At 39.3% G+C, this 17,999-nt stretch overlaps 4 protein-coding genes across 5 annotated transcripts; 1 reads left to right on the top strand and 3 right to left on the bottom strand.

Moving 5' to 3' along the window:
• Window positions 1–39: 39 nt before the first annotated feature.
• On the bottom strand, window positions 40–2,710 carry LOC113690119 (E3 ubiquitin-protein ligase At4g11680-like). The gene is made up of 3 exons (XM_027207942.2): window positions 1,463–2,710; window positions 707–1,073; window positions 40–621 (listed from the first exon to the last, which is right to left on the bottom strand). Exons 1-3 carry the CDS (start codon window positions 1,975–1,977, stop codon window positions 475–477), a joined length of 1,029 nt encoding a protein of 342 aa, XP_027063743.1. The 5' UTR covers window positions 1,978–2,710; the 3' UTR covers window positions 40–474.
• Window positions 2,711–5,378: 2,668 nt separating this feature from the next.
• LOC113690363 (uncharacterized) lies at window positions 5,379–8,406 on the top strand. Of its 2 annotated transcripts, none has more exons than XM_027208219.2 (8): window positions 5,379–5,514; window positions 5,667–5,822; window positions 6,558–6,649; window positions 6,776–6,817; window positions 6,904–6,991; window positions 7,344–7,440; window positions 7,898–7,998; window positions 8,082–8,406. In XM_027208219.2, exons 2-8 carry the CDS (start codon window positions 5,692–5,694, stop codon window positions 8,203–8,205), a joined length of 675 nt encoding a protein of 224 aa, XP_027064020.1. In that variant the 5' UTR covers window positions 5,379–5,514; window positions 5,667–5,691; the 3' UTR covers window positions 8,206–8,406. The 2 variants fall into 2 exon arrangements, with proteins under 2 accessions (XP_027064020.1, XP_027064021.1); XM_027208220.2 differs by having other exon boundaries at window positions 5,401–5,509.
• Window positions 8,407–8,534: 128 nt separating this feature from the next.
• Window positions 8,535–11,600, bottom strand: LOC113690360 (uncharacterized). The gene is made up of 2 exons (XM_072051508.1): window positions 9,614–11,600; window positions 8,535–8,913 (listed from the first exon to the last, which is right to left on the bottom strand). The coding sequence occupies exons 1-2, from the start codon at window positions 11,459–11,461 to the stop codon at window positions 8,815–8,817; spliced, it is 1,947 nt and encodes a 648-aa protein (XP_071907609.1). The 5' UTR covers window positions 11,462–11,600; the 3' UTR covers window positions 8,535–8,814.
• A 1,856-nt stretch (window positions 11,601–13,456) lies between these two features.
• LOC140007881 (ABC transporter G family member 26-like) lies at window positions 13,457–17,099 on the bottom strand. The gene is made up of 9 exons (XM_072051505.1): window positions 16,920–17,099; window positions 16,395–16,687; window positions 16,145–16,300; window positions 15,838–16,021; window positions 15,213–15,491; window positions 14,815–15,099; window positions 14,432–14,716; window positions 14,233–14,340; window positions 13,457–13,911 (listed from the first exon to the last, which is right to left on the bottom strand). The coding sequence occupies exons 1-9, from the start codon at window positions 17,097–17,099 to the stop codon at window positions 13,642–13,644; spliced, it is 2,040 nt and encodes a 679-aa protein (XP_071907606.1). The 3' UTR covers window positions 13,457–13,641.
• Between the last annotated feature and the right edge of the window lie 900 nt (window positions 17,100–17,999).

Raw genomic sequence — 17,999 nt, 5'->3', positions numbered from 1 at the left:
CACATGCTATGCGGTATTGATTCCAAATTCTGTAAAACGTCTCCAAAAACTGAGGATGGATTTTATTACTGTGTGGGGGCAACAAAGTTGAAAAAAAATGTCAATGCATTGTATAAAATCTGTGCAACCAAATATTCTATACGAATTATTACAATTTTCTCTCTGTGGAGGCCTTCTTACTTGCAAGATATCCAATCGTGTCAACTGTAGAATGCATCAAAATGAAGCACATACGCAGTATTAATTAGAGGGACAAAGCAAACTTTTAAATTGACTCCACTCCAAGAGCAGGTTTCTGTTAATCTCCGCTCCCAGAGCAACTTTAGTAAATAGGAGCACCAGCCAATCATAAAGAAGAAGATGCTCAGTCTAGTGGTGGTGATGGGAACAAAACTCGTGCAAAAAGGAGGAATGTGCTGTGCTGTTGACACTTGACAGAGTGTTCATTGCTCCCGTCTCCTGCCCCTTTTTATTTTACCTCTCCAATTCTTGCTTACAAAGAGGACAGCAAGAAATTATTCTGAGCCAGTGATCTACGCACTTCAGATGAAATACATGGGAGCATGGTAATTGCCTCATCTCTTCCCTGTCTCTATACTTGGCCAAGCAAATACAACACTCCTGTTCAAATAAACGTAATCAGACCTCTTAGCTTCCCTGTACTTGTTGAAGTTATACTGACAAAGATTGTAATCAGGCTACTTACAGGATTTTCATTGTTCAGGGCTGAATTTCCGAGCTCTAAGTTGTTGCCAACCTCCTTGTATTTCCAGCTAGGTAGCTTGGATAATTGTTCGTCAGTTGCCCCTCGATCAATTGATCCCATATTCATATTGTATCCAAGGAGAGTACTCAGCAGCGGGACGCAGCAACATAGCAACACGAATAAAATGAAGGGAAAGGAGTAGCTGATGGCGTTCCAAGCGAGTAGAGAGATGCAGAGGACATGAAGCTTTGGAGCATGTCGAAAGGATCCGAAACGAGAATCAAAGACCCATACATTTCCCATGACGAACCATATTGCAAAGAATAGCTCAAGGAAAGTCCGGTATTTGTTCATGCAGTGCAAGCTTCTGCAAAATTGAAAATGTTCAACACTTGCCTATTTGGAGAAGTAATCAGTCAAAAATTGAAAAATAAAAGAATACAAGTCCCTTCTATGTACTTTATTTGAGCATTGTTCAATGCAATGCAGCTACTCAAAACTTCCGCCAAAACTTAAACAGAAAGTAACTGATCATTATTAATTAGGAGTATATCACAGAACAGAGTACCAACTCTGAAGTGTAAAGTTCTAATCACTTCCCAAGGACTGTTTAATGATAAGTTTAGGTCCAAAGTAGAAAATAGAACAGATCTTTGCATATATGACTAATGATTGTAACAGCTGTAGTAGAATACAAGTGCCACAGATAGGTATTGAGTTGGAGAACACACGGGGGATGTAACATGTGCTGCATACCTTGAGTCATCATGGCCTCTCTGCTGTTCAACATCAGAGATGTTTGAACCTTCTCCTTGATTTTGAGTTAAACGAAGCACCCGATAGCGGCAGCAGAGTTGCATCAGACTGAGGATGCACCCACAAGCATAGCCCGAAACCCAAATCCTCATTGGCCAAACTGGCCTCTCCTCCTTGGAAATTGCCAATGTATATACAACCATAGCAATTTGGACAGCCAAGACTACAAACTCTGTCATCATCCAACTTCCCGTATTGAATGGATTAGAGGCCAGGTCTGATCTTGGTCCATTTTGGTAATGGAACACTCTTCTTAAAAAGCTAAACCATCTTGATCTTGAGATTTTCATTGCCATTCTTATTAAGAATGATGACGGAGGAACGCGAGAAGATGGCCGACTTCGTGCACTCACAACCATTCTATGATCATCTCCTAGTGGAGAAATTGATGAAATTGCATCCGCAAAGCCAGAGTTACAAACCAACTCAGGTGTAAAGAAGTACCGAGTATTCATTGCTAAGCTGACAGCTAACCTTTTTCCAGGCCACCAGTACCAATTCAGGCTTCAAACTGCAAATCTATACACACGAAAATTTTCACACACCTAAAATTTCAGTGTCCTAAATCTATAGAGGACCATTTCTTGAATTGATGAAGCACCACGCGTAAACTTCAATCATGATTGACGATGAATTTGGTGTCTGTTGAAAGATTGATGCTACTTTTGCAACAACTAAACCACACATCTTCCATAATTCTCAAAAAGCTTCAATTTTGCAAAGAATTAGTGGCAAATTTGAAGCCTATATCAAGAGATACAGAGCTGAAGCTTGATGGGAATGTGTCGAAGCTGACATGGAAACGAATACAAAGGCAGAGAGTGAGCCCGGAGGGGGGGAAATAAAGGGATGGAACAACAGAAACGGAAGACGATGGGATTGAATTAAGTGGAACCAAACAAGGAGAGGAAGGTGAAGATTGGGTTCAGATGGTGACCAAGAATCAAACAGTTGCCTTGCTTCGATTCCAAGTGAATCTGAGGGGATGTTGTGAGTTGTAACTATAACCGTTGGCCTAACGTCCTCTTGGCCTGTATTGTTTATTCAGTAAGCAAAGGTGAAAGGTACTACTGGTTTTGGTTCTTCAGAAACACATCACCCTTTTTTTTTTTTCCTTTTCCGTTTTGTCAGAATTCAATAATACAAAAGAATTTAAGAAAAAGGATATTTTCGTTCATCTGATGTTAACATTGATCTAATCCCAGCATGAATAACATTTAAAAGGATCTCAATATATGGGAAAAGGCTGCTAAAAAGAGTAGTTTGAATTGTGGCGGGTACAGGATATGGAGGTTATCGGCTCGAGCAGTTGGCCACCTACTTCAACCAGAAACGTCGTATGACGTTGAGGGCGCCGAGGGGTGGCCCTGGAGTCAGGTCGTCAGCTGCAGGGGGCTGCCAAGTGGCCACTGGTTATTGACATGCGGTTGCATTTCAATGGCTAGCCACTTTCTTTTCAAAGCTGCCTACGGCTTGGTTGAACATGATCCGTTGGGAACTTGGGATTAAGCCGTTCAAGGAGATCAAGTTAATCAAGGAATTAGGATGACTAGATAACCTCTGCTATTTGATGTAGACCATTTCTGATTTATCCAGAATCAATTTTATGCATACGTGTGTGAACAAGAAATTTATGGAAAAAAAAAAAAAGGAAAAAGGAACTTTGATGACATGATAAGGGAATTTCAAATGCCACCTTTCATACACATCGCATATATAAAATAAAGAGGAAAAATCGTTGCAAAACATTTATCACATTTTATTAAATAAGTTTTTTCGTCCTTCACTTTAAAATATTAATTTCATGTTCATTACAAATTCAAATCAGTGAAATTTGGTCCTAACCTAAATTCCTGACCACTTTTTATCCTAAAATTACCACGTAACCTATAACAAAAATAAATATAAATCTGGTCATTTGTTTGACTATAAATGGAACCTAGCTTTTTTTGCACCTAAGAAAATGACACGTATGTGTCCTGTGATGGATTAACGGCAAACTTTATCAGAATTTTATCGATTTGATTTTGTAAGGGGGTGTAAAGTTGTCGTCATTTTAAAAATGAATGACTAAAAAATCCATTTGATGAAATGTGATTGATGTTTTAAACTATTTTTCCTAAAATAAACTTTTACATGATTGTAATACAAGCATTTGTATCTAAGATTTTAATAACACTGATGCTTATTGAAACCAAGAACTAGTATTATTCAACACCTTGCCGTTTAAGAACGTGCAATCAAGGATTATTCTTTTACCATTTGAAATATCAATGTAGCCATACCATACATTCTATACGTGATTCAAGGGAAAAAGAGGGGCAATCAATCTCAGTAAATGGCTTATAGCTATTACCATAGTAGTCTTTTAAGGCATGATGGGGTAGGAGATTAAGGGTTAAAACCTCACTTTTCACCGCTCGCTATTATATGTGGTTTGCCACTTTAAGTATCTTAAATCCATATAGATGCATAATGCACTTGTATGATTCGGTGATAGTTCAGTTCCCATCGATTCCCTAATAGATCGAGTTAGATCCCATCCCTTAGAATAGGCTATAATAGAAGTAAGGTAGGTGTTGATGATTCATCTCTCATCGGATTCCTAATAGGCCTAATTAGGCCCTTCTCACTATAAATAAAATAGGCTAGAATAGGAAGAAAAGCAGCAGTAGGTGTCGAGTAAACAAGTCACGGTTGATTAAAAAAAATTCAATAAATATGGTAAGCTAATAGGCGATTTGTGTATGTTGCCAAGTGCCAACTTGGATTCACTAGAATATTGAAGTAGTTCTGTTCAACTACGTTTCATTGTGCGTACGTATATTGACAGGTGTGGTGTCTGGCATCGTAGACATGATGCACAAGTACCAATTAATTATAATTACTCTCCCAATGTACATCATTGTCGTGATTAAAAAACAAAAGAAAAGGGTAGGCCAAATTCAATCCATCCTGCAACATTGAGCCCATTGAGAGCTAAGCGACTCTTCGATGACGGGTATAAAAGTTAGCAAGCCCAAATTTTAGCCAGTTAGGTTTACCCAACTTGGGCCTCAGCTTCAAGAGGATTGGTTTGATGGAGGACTAAAGCGGGTTAAGATAACAAGCCTGACAAAGAAATGGGCTAATTTGGGTCAACATATGCTTCGTTATTTGTTCATGGCAGACATTATTGTAGTTGGCATCTAATGACAACTTAAACTCCTCAAAACCTAGCTTAGTCGGTAGGAGCATTATTTGGTAGATAGCAAAGTTTTTGGTTCGACTTTCAAGTACTCTCCTTTCTTTTTTTCATCAAACGTTACCCTATATTTCTATGAACACTTAATAATACAAGAGTTAATTAGAAAAAAAAAAAAAGACAATTGCAGTCACATCTTTTTGTGTAGATTTCGATTAACCATATCAAGAAGTTCGTTTCCCATTCCACCTCATTAACTAGCTTCCTAGTCAAGAGAGAGAGAAAGAGAGAGATTTAATTGAATGGGCTGGAGCAATATCGAATTTGATAGATTTAAACCTTGCCCTTGAGTCGAAAATAAAAGTGAACATTTAAAAAGTTGGGCCATTCCAAACAAGAGAAGTAGATCATACCTGGGAATGCGGTGGAACGATATCAATATTGTAAGATTTGCAGCCTCCATGTGAACCCCGAAAAAAAAATTAACAGCCCAAACTATTGGGCACCCAAAAATGGGTAGTAGCCCACGATGGCGTGGACGGAATAAAAGTCGTGAAGACAAGAGGGCCGATTGTGGACCATGAATCTTTTAGATTTCGGTCAGGCATGAGGCCTATGGTAGGAACGATGTCGTTTGAAGAGAAACCGACAGCAAACTGCAAAGTTAAAAGGAGGTAAAGGAGTTGTTAGACAAATCCGTTCCCCTAATATCGATCGAGTGCCCTCATTTCATTTGTCCCCGATTCCGATTCACAAACGTGGTATTTTTCCGTTGGGAATCATCTCCGTCGAATCCAATTGAAGTTAGGTAGATCCCTAACCGTTCTTCTTTATTCAATCAAGCGCTGATAACTGCTTCGATATATAATTTAGGGTTTTTCTTACCGGTTCGGATGAGTATTGTTTCCGCGTTAATTTCAGTGCTATTCGTAACCTGTAACTTGGTTCGATTGATTTTAGGTGAAGATTAAAGAGGATACAAAAGATGACGACGGCGGCTAGACCCACCTGGGCACCGGCTAAGGGTGGCAACGAGCAAGGTGGCACTCGAATTTTTGGCCCCTCTCAGAAGTACTCTTCCAGGGACCTCGCTTCTCACACAGCTTTAAAACCGAGGTAATATCAAAGAGAATAGTCTTTTTCTGAATTAGATTTTCTTTACTTAGGGCTGAAATTGAATGACCATAGGTTATTGCTATTAATGAGTAGTCGGAAAGGAAATATCATTGATGGGGAAATTCTCTGTTAGAGTTATAATTTTAGTCTGAATGTGTATAGGATGGAAAAGTTGACTGGGAGGATGATTATTACTCAGTCTAGCGAAAAGCACGGAATTTTTCTGTAACCCATCCTAGGTGCCTGAAAATTCACTGATGCTATCTTGGGTATGTAAAATTTTCTGTTAGGAGTTCTTTTTTTTTTTTTTTAAATAAAATCTTTGTGTTCCAAAGAGCACGAAACTTTGTGTTTAACCTTAGTTTAGGTAGATTTTGAATTTAACTATTCTCTGGAGACTGGCTTGCTATTTGAAATGTTAACTCTTTTCTTCAAGTAATTGGTTCAGTTGGTCATGCTCTTAGGGTTGATGTTCCAAATTTAAGTAGATTGATTGTGTGAGTTCAGTTCGATGGAAACTGGGTGTTGCTCGTTATTGTACATAATGCCTTTTCTCTAGGAGTTGTTGGAACTTGGGTTAGTTTCTTGGTGACTGACTTGCAAATATTGTTAGCTATGAGAGTGTACTTTCCACTTTTGTTCTTCGACTCTATGTGTGTCTTTTTCTTGTTCCCTTTTTGTCATTCTCATTGCTGGGTTGCTAATCTTCTTTCTGATGTCTATGTGGTATTTTAGAAAGGAAGGACAAGACACTCAAGAAGAGCTGCAGAGGAGGAATCTCCGAGATGAACTGGAGGAGCGAGAGCGGAAGCACTTCTCAGCAAAAGGTAACTGATATATTGGTAATGACGTACTCAGATGCATAAAGCACTTATACTGTTTCGTACTTTGATTTTTCTGGATAAGGGTTTAGTATTTTGACATAGTTAACACCTAAATTTATATAATTACAGATGATAGAGATCGTCGTAGAGGCAGCCATCTACTTTTAGAAGGTTAGTGCTGTTTATTTGGTGGATGATTGTGCTGAAGTTGAAATTGGTGTCTGTGTTCTTTTTGCACTAAATATTTTTGCCTGCAGGTGCTAAGAGAGAAGCGGACGACCGCATCGTTCCACGCAGTGTAGATGCTGATGATGCCGATGTGGGTGCCAATAGCAGTGATGAGAGGTTGGTATTTCTTCTAGAACATTTTGGCCAATAAATACTTACCCCTGTTGGATTTCTGAATCGCATGGCCCGATCATTTGTAATTGTACTGGGTAATCTCTCCCTTGTTCACCATATCATGTGCATGTTCACTTGTTGTTTTTGTTTGATTTCATTTGTATTTTTCTGATATTTCTTCCTTCCGAAAACACCATCTTTTAGATCATCTTCTTTTCCCCTTCCACAAATTTAGGAATAGTCTGTTCTCTCTATTTGTTTTTCTGCTAAAATTCCTGAGTCTTCATATTATTTATTGGGAGCTCATTTTGGTGTTCATGTCATGCTTACTGAATTATTTATTATTACATGTAAGTGAGGATGATGATGACGATGATGAAGACGACACAGAAGCTCTTCTGGCTGAGCTTGAACAGATTAAGAAGGAAAGAGCCGAGGAAAAACTCCGGAAAGTAAGTTCCTGAATTAGAGGTGAATGTATGTGCATGCATTTCCTGAGAGAGGTGGATTTTAAATAAGATAAAGTGATCCAGCTCTTAAGGAGTTTTACTGTTCATGCTATTAGCATTTAGGAAGCATCCCGCTGCTACTATTATGCAGAATGTGAAACTCATGGTGATCATTCTTCTTCTATTATTTTAGATAACTAGTCTGACAAATGAGTCGTTGAAATGATATTTCTTGGGCGCCTGATGTTTGTTATGGAGCATTTTTTTTGGGTTTTTTTTTGGTGGGGTGGGGTGTGGGTTTTAAGGTTGATTTGGTTTGTGACTTGCTGTATGTATGTATGTATTATTCATTTATGCATTATGTTTTTTTGGGGGGGGGGGGTTGTGGGTTTTAAGGTTGATTTGGTTTGTGACTTGCTGTATGTATGTATTATTAATTTATGCATTATGTTTCTGGCAGGAAAGACAAATGCAAGAAGAAGAAATTAAAGCTAAAGAAGCAGAGTTGTTGAGAGGAAATCCTCTGCTAAATAACCCAACATCCTTCAATGTGAAGAGAAGGTTTGTTGTCTTATATTCTTCTTTTTATCTGCTGATGCTCTAGATTAGTTTCCAAATTTAACTGTACGTTTTTTTGGGTCCAGGTGGGATGATGACGTGGTTTTTAAGAACCAGGCACGGGGTGAAATGAAGACACCCAAGCGGTTTATTAATGACACAATCAGGAATGATTTTCACCGAAAATTCCTTCAAAAATACATGAAGTAGCGGAGATTGAAAGCCTTTCAATCGGTTATGAAATCAAGAGAGTTGCGGGGTCTTTGTCAGTGGATTGGCTATGTTTTTGGACTCAAAAAGTGTCCTGTAATGAATCTCGAACTGGATTTGACTAGCGATCATCTGCATTTAGAGTTTGTAATGCGTAACGTCACATTATTTCGTGCAGAACGACCGTAATTCGTTTTCTTCTGTCGCATTTTAATGCTGCTTCTTAAGTTTTAACCTCAAGACTTGATACCACGGATGAGGTTTATCTTATATCCATGGTCCAAGAAGTTGTATCTCAAAAGAATTAACTACATGCAACCGAAGAAAAGTGAGAGCAAGTGTAGATCAAGCCTCCATTGCCAAAAATCAACTCTCCTTCCGGAAACACACAGTAGTATGTAGTATGTACGATCTGCCTCAGAAAAAGGGCAGGCAATGCACATTGACGACTACAATTTTACACGCCCATTGACTAAAGTCCCCAGGCAAAATGAAAAATTTTTCACCTGTTGTCTCGGTTGGGTCGCATAATGGCACAATGGACAAGGAAATACTCGCCGGTTCAAAGCAGCAAACAGACATGCTGAAGAAAGCCTTGGAAGTCCCCTCCTATTCGTCATCCTCCTTTGGTTTGTCGAAGACGAACTCCACATACAAATCTTTAATACCAATAACAACAGTAGTCATCAGCGGCCCCATGATGGCTCCCTGCATAATGACGGACAAATCTCCAATGATCAGTTTTGTTCCCCAAAGTTCCAATCACGTGCTTAAATTCTGAACAGGCATACAAGTCAGAACTCGCAACTTAATATTCCAATAATTCTGGAAATCGTTGAACCAAATAATGAATATGTACATGCATATTGAATCCAGACCTATATTGAATACCAACGCTAGTAACCTCTTTTAAACCCAAATCTAGTCATGGGCTACTCTTTAGAGGTCAAACTACCACTCCTTTCCCTTTTTCTTGTGCAGCACAGAACAGAAAGTTTGACTGCCGCCGGTAGGTTTTGTACGTAGTCTATGCACTAACTAATACAGCACCTTGCCGTGCTATGGCTGTAAGTTCCCAAAAATATGGAGCAATAAAAGTTCGCGTGAAATCCAAAAACCCTGGATTTCACATATTTGTACAATGTGATCTATTCATGAGGCATTCAGTTTCATGGTTCTAGACTATCGTAATGCACAAGGCGACAAAAAAGAAGCAACCATATTCGAGTACGCCGGTGGCATGCAAAATTTACTTTCTTAGTTGGTAGCATTGATTTCAATGATCAAGTGCTGAGAGTTTGCTGTGTTTGTGTAGACGTTTTGAGAAAAATGCATTGCAAACAGGATTATCCAGGGTGATAATGAAGCAAATTCTGCTTAAAAATTTGATAGGATCTTCGTTTCGTACCTCAATTGCAGATGGAAACAATGTCATCCCACCGATTATGCTAAGACCAGTAAGATATGCATTGTGACCTGGGATATCCTCTTGAATTTCAGACGTACCATAATCCATAAGAAAGAGATGAATAATGGAGAAACCGATAGCTATTATGTATCTGCCTTCTAGCACCAACTGTAGAGCCGCAGGAATTGTTGCAAGCCATGATGGGAAGATTGGGAACAAGGGGCTGATAAAAGCAAGTATGGTTGACATATACAAGAAATGTATAGAGGAGAATCTGAACAAAAGCCAAGTCAGGCATCCTTGGAAGAAAGCAATTTCAGCAGTTGCCAACAGGACCCCAGAAATAGCTTTATCAAGAACCTCTATACATCGAGTCCTTGCTGAATGTGAAATGGGAACCATACACATTACTTGTTCTGTTACGCCACCAGACTCTGATGTGATGAGGTAATACAAGACCCAGAGGAAAACCATGGACTGAGATATAAAATATAAAAGACCTGCAGCTCCAGAAACAATGGAATTTCCAATCAAGAACATGATATTTGCACTGACCCCCAGAACAGATTTTCCACTAATAAGAATTCGTTGCATCACATCCACTCCTTGAAGAGCGAATGCTTTTGCCTTCTCAACAATATCCTCTCTACTAATCAGCACTTCCCTGAAAAGTGCATCCAACTCTGTGTATATTAGGCCCCATTCACGATCCTTGACCCTCCTTTTCAGGCTCAAGATTTTCTCAGCAAAAGGAGAAGGGCTACTCAGGGCCGTGGAGTGAGAGTTCACTCGTTGATTTGTCAGAAACTGCTTCATCTCTGTTACAAACTGAGTCATATTATACTGCATTGCCAAACCATCAATCTGGTCAGACACAGTTTCATAGAACGTGGTAGTATACCTATCCACCATCCCGGGCACATCATTTTCATCCATCCATTTCCTAACACCAATTCTCTCAGTATAATTGCTCTCCTCTACATGGCATTTCAGCGCAATAACTGCATCTTTCCCCTCAACTCCAATTTTATAAGAAAAAAAAATTACGCCGGCCAAAGTCCCTACACCGATTCCAACAATTAATGCAATTGCCACAATGGTTTTCAATCTCTTCAGTATCCCTCTAGTGAAAAATGCAGTGACTGGACTTCGACGAAAGCTATGAGTCCTCAAGGATGTCACAGCATCCATAGTTGACTCCACACCGGTAGATGAAAACATAAAGCCCATTGCAAGCAAAGCCATGGATCCAACGCCCCCAAGTTGCTCGTAAGCCATCACAAACACCCAAAAGGAGACAAGCAACCTCAATAATTTATAAAAACCACTTCTGTGAGTCCTAACAACATCAGCTTTCTTTTTCCTGAGAACAGTTCTCAAAATCATATCTTTAATCTCAACCAGGGTTCCAACAAAGATCCTTAAAATGGCTACAGGGACAGCCAAGATGGTTTCAGTAAGGCCTAATTTCAGAGGTTCAGACCAGAACCCAACAAGGGTCTGCTGAATTCTCCTCAAGGGAATTGAAGAAAGTACAGCCCAAAGTATAGGTCTCAGATATTCTTCAAGCAATTTGCAGACAGCGTAAAGAATGAAAATGGTCAAGGCCAGGCCAGCATGAGCCATTGCTATGTACAGAGCTAGGCGTACCTGAGGGTCCCCAGAGGGAAAATTGTTGGGATTTTCTTGGCTTGTAGAAGCAGAGGGCATCTGGGGTTCCGCTGAAGCCTGGTGATTCTGAGGTGATGCGTCAGGTTTTCTGATTGAAGCTGATCGGAACATTTCTTGCCATGGTAAACTGGAGCTACTGGATTCTGATTTCGGATCAGAATACGGTACCAGCTCCATCAATTCTATCTTCTTGACAGATAAAAAGAGAGAGAAAGCACTCGCCTTTACTCCCTCTCAATCAATAATCCTTCTTATTTACCTGCTCCCTACCTCTTAGTGTGTGTGTGGACTGAGGAAATAAGGGAGAGAGAAAGTCTGCGGCTTGACCCTGATTTGTGGGACTTAAACCAGAGAGAAGAATCTCGTGCGATTGTGTGTGTTTTTCTTTTGAGGTGGGAGAGGCGGTGACCGGTGAATTGGCCTAATTGGGGTGATCAGAGGTTTGGATTTTCGGAAGTTTTGTTGAAGGGTGAACTTTGGGAAAGATGTACACTTTGGAAATTGTTGCAGTTAAAAATTCTCTGTTTGCAGGGATTTTTGTGGCTCAGCAGCTTGTCATAACTCGTCCGGAGCGCATGTTATCCATCTGCTGTTGTACGAAGAGGTGTTTCTGATTTCTCAGTTATTTGACTGAGCCACGTTAAGAATTCAGATGCGTGTCTGTGAACAGTGTCAGGAAAGGCAAAAAAGGATATTCACAATCATTTGAAGCTTTTAAGGAGCATGTGAGAATTTGCGACGTAATGACGTCTTTGCCCCGTTTTGGTGTCAGACCCACTGTGGCTTGTTGTCACTTCACTTGTGGGAACCGCGAAACGGACGGCAAGGGTCTCAGTTTGACCTGGACGCGTGACAGCTGAGATTATAAAAATCCGCTCTAACTTAGCCATGCACACATGTGCATGTTTATTGACTCCAGATTTCCCTCATGTGTCGGGCGGGCGCAGTAATCTCACGTCACAACTCACAACCTTTTCTTTTTCTTCTTTTGGCAATATATTGAGTGTGTTTGGACAGCCAATTATTTGGCTAAATATATTTGCTGACATCACCGTTACAATTTTCAATACATCTTTTTATCTTTCCAATTACCTTTTTATTTCACATACATCACATCACAAAAAGTGGTACAGTAAAAATATTTCAAATAACTTACAGTCCAAACACACTAATTATTTTGCATATGAAAAATAAGTATTCATTGTACTCTCCCACGACTTATGTGACCACTCTTGATTCCTAACTAGGCTGCAATCGGCTCGAGCGTATCGTTAATATATACGAGTTGGGTTCGAGCAGTCATTTGTTATAGGATTGATAGTTCGATGAGCCGCTCAAAAAGTTGGAATTGATGTGAAATTACAAAAATATCCTTACATCAATTAAAATCGAGCTGATTTCGAACTTCTCGCAAAGTAGAATGTCGAGCGAAACTCGAGATGACATCTCGAACTGCTTGCGAGTTAGAAATCGAACCAAACTCGCGAGTTAGAAACGAGCGGAAATTAAATTTCCCTTTTTTTAGGTCGAGTCGAGCTTGAATTTCATTTTTTTGACTTGACGAAACCGAACTCGCACGTTAATAAGTCTAACTCAGTTCGATAAGTTCAAAACTCAGACTTGATTCTAATCATTTGCAGCCAATAGCCATGTTACAGAAACAAAATCCGACTGCACGGCTAGTAATTAATTGGAATAGTTGCTTTGCTTCTTTTCTACATTTGTTGAATATCACAGTTAGTATCAAATTGGAAATAAGGTATGACCGGGAGGGGTTGATTGTACTAATCTTTTTCAAGTCAAATACTGCACAGAGATGACAGAACCATCTACTTATTTAAGTGGTCCGATTCCGATAGGGTACTATATATCTAGTGTGGGCAAAAATCGCTGAGATTTATAGTACAAGTACGAGATTGGGCTGAGCTGAAGATGGTGAAGGCCAATACTGAACAACCTTTACCAAGATGAACTTGATGACTGCATTAGAGTTACAACAGCACTGAGGAAACACATTTAAAGCCACATGAAGTTAAGAATCTGAACTCTGCGGTTTAAACATTCAAAGGAAGACAAAAAAGAAAAGAGAACCATTTCAACCATAGCTACTACTACTAGTGACAGACAGTTATCAACAACTAGTCAAATTTTACACAAATCAATTCATTTCTCGTATTATATAAGCAACTTGTTCCCAGCAGTTAGTGAATGCCTGTGTTGAGTTTGTCTGTTATAGGGTATGGAGACACTTTTATACAAGAAAGGCATATAGATCATGACATTACATTCCGGATTGTTTCTCTATTCTATTATGTTGCTCCATGACAAAAAAAATTGCTGAGGCTATAATGTACGATTCACAAATTGGCAGCATTAATTTTTCTGTTGAGGAAAATGTAGGCACCTACTCGATAAGCAAGAGCCATGGCCAACATAATCCAAACTTCTTCTAGGCCACCATCCAAATTCACTGTGTCAAATGAAGGTGAACTTTGCAGTGTCCTGCATCCAACCTTGCTCCCACACTCGTATAACTCATTTCCATCATACTGCACTTTCAGCAGAAGCCTAAACCCATGGTACATGAATGATACATACTTCAGCCATTTCATAAATTTTGGTATGTGCTGCAATCAAACACCAAATTGAAATAGTTAATCTCTTAAAGTGTGGTTTTGAAGTTCTATACATACCTCTACTATTTTCAAACTAGTAGAGACTTGAGGATCTGCTTCCAAAGGTCATCTTTCAAACTAGTACAAGGTCTGTCGAGGCCATTACATAGTTCACATCCATGGTAAACTAGTTTGTCTATTCTAATTATATTATAGTACTAGATGTAAACACTCGTTAATTTTGTACTGGGTGCTAAATCTCCTCTTTAGAACCCTGACCATAAAACCTGGTATGTGAGTGATTGAAACTTTTATTTGCAGGAATATGGATACCTGAACATAGTAACCTCCAGTGAGAAGAAATAACATCAGTACCAAAGAAGCAATCATGCCTGCTCTTTTCATACTCATAGCTGCAGCTCCAAAAAGCTCTCCTGCTCCCTGACAATAAAACAGCAGAGAAGATATTTGCAAGTGCCACACGTCTCAGTAACAGATGTGATTTCAAACCTTAAAAAAGCTTTGTACTTACTTGGCTGGTAACAGCTATTAGTAGTATCGTGGATAAAGTTAAGAAGAAGCAGTCAATAGTCCGCTTAAAGCCGGCCATGAAGTACAGAATCGACATGAAAAAGGTAGGATATAGAATATGCGCCACCATGTCGCATAATGTGCTACAGACATAGTATACACTTAATCTGTACATGTCTGCTTTCCTTTCTTTCACCAGAAAGATCTTCTCGAATGGAAAAACATATACTGCTCCAAATATTGATGATGAAGTCCAGAAAATACAGATGTAGAACAATAATCCAATCTGCAAATAAAAGATAACGATTTCTTTTAGATATGTAAATGTGGTTCAATGCTGAAAAAAAAAAAGACAGATGAGAATATTGGCAATTTTGCTATTACCTGGTCTCTAAGTTGAGCTTCTGTTGTAAAGTTGGATTTCCACCAAAGCAGGCCTAGCAAGACCGCAATTGCGAGTGCTTGAACTAGCCTTATCGTATCAAAGTAATCTCTACATCTTTCTCTATACGTTCTCTTCAACAATATCATGAATTGATCCATCCAAGTCAGTGTCCAATCCTTCTTGATCTGAATGGCTACTCGGAGCTGCTCTGATATCTTCGACATGTTATGGTTCTCATTCTTTTCTTTTGGCTCCAGTTGGACTTTGAATTTGTGGTGCAGAAACTACATAGTGTGCACAAGTTAATGTGGGAAATCATTACCCATACAGAACTGTTATCTTAAAATACCATAAAGCCGAACCAGGAAATGTTTAATAAGCGAAAACAGAAGCTTACTCTGATAACAATCCTCTCATATTCGGCAGTTCCTTGAGGTGCAGGTAAATCTTCAGGAACACTGATATCATCCACTTGACCAGCTGCCAACTCTAGCAAAAATTCAGCAGGATTCATAGCCATTTCTGGGATGAATCTCAAAGATGAAAAATACTCCACTGCTTCTCTTGCCTTTCCACAGTAGAGAGGATAGCCTTGTGCTATTAACAGAACCTTGTCAAACATGTGGAATATCCTGCTCGAGGGCTGGTGGATGGTTGTAACGATTGTCCTGCCAGCCTGTGGGCCAAATCAATGAATGACAGACTTTAAAAATCTCCATTTAGGCACAGATTGAAAAGTCTGGTTTTTATCCCTAGTAACTCAATGAAAAACAGTTACAAATAAAACACAAATTCAAAAGGAAATGATAAGGAAATATGATCTCTTGTTGCTCCAAGATATTTTGAGGACCAAAATCTGCAACATTCCAAGGTTCCACAGTTGCTCGCCAGAAAAAGAATTTGAGACAGTTGCTCACTATCAACATTTAATGGCTGTTGCTCGCTAGAAAAAGAATTGAAGACAAGTGCTATAATGAATTGAACATATAGGCATAACAGGAGTACATAGATTAGTTCTATACCTTAGCCAGTCGTTGAAGGATCTGAAGAATTCTGTTTGCAGAGGTGGAATCAAGACCTGAAGTTGGTTCATCAAGTAATAGAAGTGAGGGATCTACGAGTATCTCATATCCTATACTGGTCCGCTTTCTTTCTCCCCCCGATATGCCTCTGACAAATCCTCCTCCTATTCGTGTGTGACGGCACCTGTATCATTTTTATTAAATAATCATACTAGTATACAAGTAAAGATCAGTGGTTCAGAAAAGTAAAAGTCATTATAAAAAAATGACAATGCAGGAGAAAGGTGGATCCAATATCAGAAGAAACCTTTCAAGACCTAATTCCTTCACAATCATATCCACTCTTTCATACTTCTGATTTCGGCTCATGCTGCTTGGAAGTCTTAAAAAAGCAGAAAAAACTAAGGTTTCTTCCACCGTCAATTGAGGAAAAAGTACATCATCTTGTGTAACAAAACCGACCCTGTCATTTCATTACAAACATCAAAGACAGAATACGGTAGTAAACAGAAACTAAGGCAACCAAAGCAACATGCTAAGCAGTGCAGCTAGCCTACCTCTTCTTAAGAGCCGGACTGTACGGAACGTCATTGTACGTGATGGTTCCTTTTACACGTTCCCGTAATCTTCCTCCTATTACCTTTAGCAAAGTTGTCTTTCCGCTCCCAGAAGGCCCCATCAAGGCTAGTATCTCACCAGGAGCAACGCTTCCCGATATACCATTCAAGATGTGCTTGTAATTATCTTGATCAAAGCTCAGTTGTGACGCTACCTTTGACGCTACTGTTGTAACAATGTTAATGTTGGAAGAAGCCCGGCTAAATTTTACCTTATACTCAACATCTGCAAACTGCATGACCAAAGTGGATAAATTATAACTTTTCTTCAAAAACAGGATTCACCTATCCATGAAATACTAGTAAGAAGTTATCCCGCATCTTAGATTTAGAGTGAATATCTTCAAGAAGTTACATTTTTCACATGAACAAAAAGATTCCAACATCTGTACATTGTAATGGGCGGCTTGAATCAGATGACTGAGTAATGAAACAAATTCATGCTGCAAGATGAAAATGGTATACCTTGAGATATACAGGTAGAGGGCAGTCTTTTTTCTCAAATGAAGATGCATCCTCTATGTCAATGTGGGAGCTATTTATTGAGTAAGCTTGAGACATGAACTCTGGGCTCCCTGCAATTTGCAAGGAGCCCAGAGTTGCAGGTGACGAATCTTCAATCTCATCCGGTCTTCCAATTTCCATGGTTCTCAGAGGCAAATAACGCAACTCAAGCCCCCCTTTAATTAATGTGTTGTTGAATCAACCAAACCATAGCAGAACCCTGCCTATAAAGGAAATGCACGAAGGTTAATTGTTAGAACACATCCTTTCTATGGGACAAGTAGAGAAACATTAGGTGACTTGTTTCTCAACACATCATTTAGTTATTACACGCCCTTTGCACGCTCAATTCACTTGTATCTCCAGAAAAGTTAAGTCCAAGTTTAGGACTTCATAAGTAATCAATCTTTTTGTCAAATTTTCCGTTAAGTAATGATAGTATTTGACTTGCAGAAATTAGGCGCGCGGCTAGTATACATAAACAATATCCATCTCCAACAAAGTAGTCAAATATATGGGGCGAAGAATACCTCTTTTTAAAGGACCAAAAAATGAATGGTATCAGAAGATTCTCAGAGCATAAAGAATGAAGATTCTCAAGCTCAGGCCAGTATGGCGATGGCTAATAGACATAGCTAGGCTTACCCGAAGTTGTTGGGTTGTATTGGGTGGTAGTAGCAAAGGACATATGGGATTGTGTAGAAATGTGATGGTTTCTGGGTTTTCTAACGAAAGCTGATAGGAACTCAATTGTATCCATGGCAGACTGGAGGTTCTTGACACAAATGCTCATGACGCACATTATGATAGAAATGCTGATAAATCTGGCATAACTTTCTGTAACACAAGAGGGAAACACGAAGATTACTTTTAAGTTTGACCGAGCTACATATAGATTAACAACATCAGCCGGTTCTAAAAGATGGAAAAAGTGATTGTTGGAGGATAAAGCTGCCAGGGCAACATATACATAGATATATGCAGATATACTTGTATACTTCAGTCAGAGGGGGGCTGGGTCGGTTTCTGTTGTTGAGGCAT

Source organism: Coffea arabica, chromosome 5c, assembly GCF_036785885.1.
Source record: "Coffea arabica cultivar ET-39 chromosome 5c, Coffea Arabica ET-39 HiFi, whole genome shotgun sequence".
NCBI classification, from domain to species: Eukaryota; Viridiplantae; Streptophyta; class Magnoliopsida; order Gentianales; family Rubiaceae; genus Coffea; species Coffea arabica.
The sequence above is the reverse complement of the archived record's forward strand: the minus strand, read 5'-3'. Positions and strand labels throughout refer to the sequence as shown.

Bases quoted from the DNA above. Each gene is read 5' to 3' on its own strand.
- LOC113690119 (XM_027207942.2), bottom strand. From the start codon at position 1,977: ATGAATACTCGGTACTTCTTTACACCTGAGTTGGTTTGTAACTCTGGC. The intron at 1,074-1,462 runs GTATGCAGCACA...TCAATTTTGCAG, and splicing joins AGAGGCCATGATGACTCAAG to AAGCTTGCACTGCATGAACA. The intron at 622-706 runs GTAAGTAGCCTG...TTATTTGAACAG, and splicing joins CCCTGAACAATGAAAATCCT to GAGTGTTGTATTTGCTTGGC.
- LOC113690363 (XM_027208219.2), top strand. From the start codon at position 5,692: ATGACGACGGCGGCTAGACCCACCTGGGCACCGGCTAAGGGTGGCAAC. The intron at 6,992-7,343 runs GTTGGTATTTCT...ATTACATGTAAG, and splicing joins GCCAATAGCAGTGATGAGAG to TGAGGATGATGATGACGATG. The intron at 7,441-7,897 runs GTAAGTTCCTGA...TGTTTCTGGCAG, and splicing joins CCGAGGAAAAACTCCGGAAA to GAAAGACAAATGCAAGAAGA.
- LOC113690360 (XM_072051508.1), bottom strand. From the start codon at position 11,461: ATGGAGCTGGTACCGTATTCTGATCCGAAATCAGAATCCAGTAGCTCC. The intron at 8,914-9,613 runs GTACGAAACGAA...GTCATTATGCAG, and splicing joins TGTTTCCATCTGCAATTGAG to GGAGCCATCATGGGGCCGCT.
- LOC140007881 (XM_072051505.1), bottom strand. From the start codon at position 17,099: ATGGAAATTGGAAGACCGGATGAGATTGAAGATTCGTCACCTGCAACT. The intron at 14,341-14,431 runs GTAAGTACAAAG...TTTTATTGTCAG, and splicing joins TAATAGCTGTTACCAGCCAA to GGAGCAGGAGAGCTTTTTGG. The intron at 13,912-14,232 runs GTATCCATATTC...GTTTGATTGCAG, and splicing joins CTGGAGGTTACTATGTTCAG to CACATACCAAAATTTATGAA.